The sequence below is a fragment of the Amia ocellicauda genome, chromosome 16, assembly GCF_036373705.1.
Source record: "Amia ocellicauda isolate fAmiCal2 chromosome 16, fAmiCal2.hap1, whole genome shotgun sequence".
Classification (NCBI taxonomy): domain Eukaryota; kingdom Metazoa; phylum Chordata; class Actinopteri; order Amiiformes; family Amiidae; genus Amia; species Amia ocellicauda.
The window spans coordinates 10,761,153-10,767,169 of NC_089865.1; the positions used below are offsets into that span (position 1 = coordinate 10,761,153).

Here is a 6,017-nt window from a genome sequence, read left to right on the forward strand (position 1 = left end):
TTGATGTAAGAAGATCTTCTCTTTAAAATCCGTATCATGTGTGTTAGGTAGGTCCCTATACCTAAGGCCTTGCTGAAGTGAGTCGTTTGTGAGATTGTAAGTGGATAAAATGTGCATCACTGGAGGCATAAATAAAAAGTAGCTACATGGCAACTGAATGTGAGAAACCCGGACAGATGGTGTGATGTGCCAGCTGACAGCTTGGAGAGGCACTGCATCCCAAGGCAGGGGATCCTCATGTCAAGTTTTTTCACTGGTAGGCAGACCAGGGGGGTAGTGGTTGATTCCTGATTCCACTCATCAAGAGAGTGTTTCCCTGAATGTTATTGATGGGCACGTTTTCCTTTTGCTGAAACCATGCATGTCACTCTTTAAACTGCAGTATGGGAAAAGGAAATGACAGAAACAGACTCCGAAGCCTCTTAAGGGTATTTTCCCATGGTGCTGTGGACTAAGCGAGGCTTGTTTATCTAAATATCACTTTTAAATACAAATGAATGCCTCTGTGTTTTACATTGACAGTGGGAAATAATTTTGCTGTAGGTGCCAATCAGATGGCTTGTCACAGTGTTCGCTCCTCAGTTATCCCACACTCCCATCTCCAGCCAAGCTTTTTTGATGGTGGGGGGTGCAATTATTGGCTTTAGTTACAGCTGTATATATCTGTGCATGAAAAATTGTATTTTTCTTATTCGCTAATTCCAATACTGCCACAGTGATATTTAATTCTAGAGCATCTATTAGGCAGGTTAAAGAATCCACCATAGAAAAAAAAAGTTACTATACATTAACAAATATACAAAATCAATATATATTGTTTACTGTGGGAAATGTAAAAAGTGGAAGTTAATGTATATATTAAACAATAAAAATGAAGATGATGAATATGAATATGAGGGAAAAAAGTTTATTTATGCCTGGCATTAGTTCTTTAAAACTTTACATTTGCATTTTGAAACAACACTTGAATGAAGAGGCTTAAGATTTTACACTGACAGTTATCTGTCAGTATCCTGTTATACCTGGAATATTTAGTGCTTTTGCTTATTAATTTATAGTCAAAGTCAGTTTTACAGATGCATCGTTTCATGAATAGTGCATTTTGCATTTCATACATCGCAGAGAGCATGATGATGAGGTCTTAATATTAAATTGTACAGCATATAAATTTTAGACAGTATTTATTTACTTTTAGAATTGTGGCACAGTATTACAGTGTGCTCATTTCATTGCATGCAAAGCAGTATGGCTTTAAATGACATCCAGGGTCTTGTAGAACACATCTTTTGAAGGTTTTCCATTTGTGACTAACAGTGTCTTACAGATCCAAATATATTACCAAACAAGGAAGCACATTTCTTTTTCTTTTTTCTTTCATGGATTCCCTTGGCTGAAACAAACAAACAAAAAAATCAAGCTTGATTAATGGATCTTAGAGTATGAAATATTTCACAGTTTGAAACAAGTCACAAGTCTTCAGTACCGATATGACAGAACCTGTCACAGTGTAGAGTCTCATTATTACCTTGCATCTGAAGGTTTAGCAGTCATGACCCAGTTTAGGAATTCTTTAGCAGCAATGCTGTCTAGAACATTGTTAACATCGCTGGTGAAGCTTCCGTCTGCATGTCGTCTCACGTCTGTATCACTGGTTTCCTCTGAAAAACTAAGTATTTTCAAGATTTACATTTATGTCAGAGTGAAACATTTTAAGCTGCTAAATATAACTTAAATAGTTAGCGGTTTATGTCATATGTATAATGTAAGTAAAGAAAGTCATGGCTATTTTACATTTTGCTTGATCTAGTCATATCTGAATTGTGGCTTTGTGTAATGCATTGTGTGGATAAAAAGTAATTCATAATAAAACCAATAGTGAAAAATACAAGACATTTTGCAATATCAATAAACCCAAAGCTTCGGTTCAGTCAATTTATTTGCACGACCAGAGAAATAACAATACAGGTCATACAAAACATATGTTATAATACAATTTAATTATACATTGGTTTATTATTATTTTTTCTTCCTCTAGGCACAATGTAAGATGCTTAATAGAACAAAACCCTACTCTCTTCTGTCTTGTCCACTCTTCAGCCATTTCTTGGCAACTTGGTCTTGCAGGTAGGAGTACACATCGCTGATGTAGGGAGCATCAGCATAGCGCCTTGTAACTCCACTGGAAGAGAAAGAAAGTGCTCAGTGTACTGGAGGTGAGTGAATCTCTGCTGTTTGGATTTGAAAGCCTAATATGCTACTCAAGAAATAGATTGACTGGAGTTCTCAGGGGAGGACATAACTAATAACATACACATGCTCAAGGTGACTATTACTTAGAAATTAGGCTCATGTTAAAGGATTAAAGTGGCAGTGTGTTCATGAAAAATTATGAATTTATCCATCTACCCATTTAATTATTTTCATGCTGTTCTATTCCAACAATGTGCTGGATTCAAAGCATTAAAACATTGTTACAACCTGAAATAAAGCCACAGTTTCACCTAAAAGTTGATACTCGGATTATGGATGTGAGATTTAAAGAAACCTAAAGTGTATGCTTATGTGATTTTTCTGTCACGGCTAAATATAAATTGTAGCCAAATGGAGAATTTCTGAGAACATTGAGTATATGTTTGCTCCTTCCAAAACAATCAAACAAACAAACAAAAACTTGTAACTTTATTTTGTGGGACATATTGCACAGTGTAGTATTGTATGTATTATGATATGCTGTGTTTGTACACTATGTGTGTGTATATATATATATATATATATATATATATATATATATATATATATATATATATGTTTGTATATATATGCATGTATATATAGAACATACCATGTACTTTTTGCTATATCCCATTATGAATCAAACTAGGAAAATGCAGTTTTTAAAACCAGCACAGAAAAGATGTATGTCTCTGATTAAAGTGGTAGGATATCTCATGTACCATCCTCTATGTATTGCCTGTATGTATTATATTTTATAATGCCTCTAAAACTACTGTGACAGAGCTTTATACCATATTTGTTAATCAGACAAAAACTGTGAGGAAAGCTGTTAGATTTTAAAATTAATTTAAATGTATATAATACTTAAAGTAAATCTCAGAATTTGATGAGTTTACTGTGCTGAAGCATATCAAACCCAGGTATCTGAGGTATCTAAAGATCTACAGTGTAAGATTTGTTTTGTTTTTTAAATAACTTTTTAGCATTAAAAAACAAAACATAAAAACTCCCTATCAGTATGTTATGCTTGATGTAAGCATTTTCTTGTAGTTATTGTAGTGTTTTTAACCCTTTATTTCTAGTTGTATGCTACACGTCTCCATAACTAAGGTATCAGTCTTTGGTTACTTTCTCTAGAATGACGACTGCTTGTTGAATATAGTGATTTGAAACACTTACCCACTCCGTTTCGTACTCATTAACCATTGAACAAAGTCTTGAGCTCGCCGGGTATCCATATATTTACTGTAATCGTTAGTGAAGGTCCCTTGTGAATGTCTCTTCACGTTTGTAAGTTCCCGGGGTTCATCAATAGAATTGTCTTCTGTCAATAATCTATATACAAATATACTTATTTATTTCTCATTTTATACACTTTTGGGGGTAAAATATAAATATTTCTGAGTTCAATGGCAGAACTTTAATAAAACCATTTTATCCAAATGTCTAGAATCAAGTTTGTATGTTTTTAATTGATTAGTCATAATGCCAATACCTTATATATATATATATATATATATATATATATATATATATATATATATATATATATATATATATATATATATATATATATATATAATATATAATATATTGTAGTTTGTTATTATTAAAAAATGTGTTACATTCATGAGTCAGATTAAATAGCCTACTATTTTAGTATTCATTACTTCATATAAAGAAAAACAGATGTTCACACTTTACCTTGAATTTTCTTCTGAGTCCTGCAGTGGGATTTGCCAGCTACCTTGAACAATAATCAAAAGCAGCAGTCCAGCCAGAGAATGAATCCCTTTCATTGTGTGTCCTACCAAATAATTAAAAAATATAACTTGTATTATAGGTGAAATATTATATTATTATATTCAATAGCTACATGTTTTCTTCTCATCTTATTTTATGCTGATATGAGTATCATCCAACAGATAGATGAATAAGTTTTCACTGAAGTATTCCAAACCAAAATATATGTTCTATCATTTTTTTGTTTAAAATAGACAGGCCTAAATACATCATAAAATACATACATGCATAAATATACAACCAGTTGACAAAATGAATAGATGAGCCTCTTACCTGTATTTCAGTTGGCGTTCTCCAAAGAAAGACTCTACTGCTTCTCCCTTGGATCAGTTCTTCTTGCTCCCGAGAGCTGTTTTGTGGACCTTCATCTGCTCAGCTTTATATAGCCGTGCGCGGTGTGACAGGTGGTATGCTTGGTGATTGCTTAGTTATTCTGAGCTCGTTTACACTAGACTGATTTCAATTTCCACCTGCGTCCAGTGAATTGCTCAATGGCCAGAAAATGTCTTCTGCTTCAACCACTTGGTTGTAGATTTACTTGTGTGTTTAGGATCGCTGTCGTTGCTGGGACAATCCAGAATTCCAGTGTTCCTTCAATGATTGTTGCAAACACTATGGTCATTCATTTGCATAGTGTAGGGAGCCTAAAATAACTGCGGTTAAAATAAGAAAAGTAATTCATAGGAATAAATGTATTAATGAACTGCACTTACCTGTATGATGAGAGGTTGATGTTTTTGACCTTTTGTGTAGCATCTGTTTTGTATGGAAGAGTCCTGGGGCCAAGTGCAAGAAAAAAAACTCTACATTTTTGTTTTTTTTTCTAAATCAACTTTTAGGGTTGAAATTGCAACATTAAAACTGCAATGATGTGATGGGGTGCATTGTACAAAATCTACAAAATACCACAAATAGCAGATCTTGTAAGATCTACTTTTGACTTGTGTTTAGTCAAAAGAAAATATTGGCCATGTTAGCACATGGTCATGGTGTTATTAAAAGTTGTCTTTCAAGTCGGCAGCACTGCCCAAGGGGGAAGGGTTTCTGCGCACTTCCGTAGGAACCCGATCGAAATGTCACTCTATCAAAGCTGCCATTGGTCCCTGCGCTTGTCACTCAGAACAGGCCCCTTCCACTTCCTGTTTGTATAAAAGGTGACATCTGTGCAGGTTCTTCTTCTTTTGCCTCTTCGCTGGACTCAAGAACGTGAGCTCTCTGTGTCTTGTTTGTGCATAAGACCCTTTACAAACAGCGTATTTTGGTTGGCTGGTTTCACTGCTGTGTTTCTCACCACCGTTTCTCGCTATAGTACCTTTCTATATGTTTAAAATGTAGTTATTTTGATAGCTAATCCTGATTCTGTTCCATAATAGTCGTGTTAATATACTGCCTTATATATATACTGCCGTATTATCCGACTGCTTGCTGTGTTGGTTTTTTGCCCACAGGGCTTTTTCCTCCACAGCAGGGGCTTAGCAACGGCAAATTTGAGGCCCGGCTGCCCGGCCTAAGCCTCGGTGTGCCATAAGAGATCTCGCACGTATGAGGGGCTCCTCTGCCAGCTTGCGCCCACACTACAGACTGCTGCTGTGGATGTAGCAGTTCTTGCTCTCTCAGCATGCTGGGAACAAGCTCTGCTATGTTTCATTGTTCGTGTTTGCAGGCCTCAGTTTTAGACCCCGCTTCGGCTGGTGGCCTACTCCCAGCTGCCCTCGACCTCTCCCGCTCTCTACTGTCCACATTCTCCAACTCACTCACCTCAGCCAAGAAGTCTTACTTCCAATCACTTGTTGAATCCTCTGTCAACAACCCCCGCAAACTCTACTCCAACTTCTCCTCCCTCTTCACCCCCCCTCCCATTCCTCCTCCCTCATCTCTCTCTGCTGATGATTTTGCCTACTTCTTCTCCTCCAAGATCACAGACATATGCAAGCTCTTCAACAGTCCTCCTCCTCCCCAATCCTACCTTAATCTCCTAC

The 6,017-nt window shown here is 36.1% G+C and overlaps 1 protein-coding gene across 1 annotated transcript; it reads right to left on the reverse strand.

The window, feature by feature from the left end:
• Positions 1-893: 893 nt before the first annotated feature.
• On the reverse strand, positions 894-4,451 carry gcgb (glucagon b). The gene is made up of 6 exons (XM_066688226.1): positions 4,312-4,451; positions 3,940-4,042; positions 3,415-3,570; positions 2,072-2,179; positions 1,526-1,666; positions 894-1,390 (listed from the first exon to the last, which is right to left on the reverse strand). Exons 2-6 carry the CDS (start codon positions 4,032-4,034, stop codon positions 1,375-1,377), a joined length of 516 nt encoding a protein of 171 aa, XP_066544323.1. The 5' UTR covers positions 4,035-4,042; positions 4,312-4,451; the 3' UTR covers positions 894-1,374.
• Between the last annotated feature and the right edge of the window lie 1,566 nt (positions 4,452-6,017).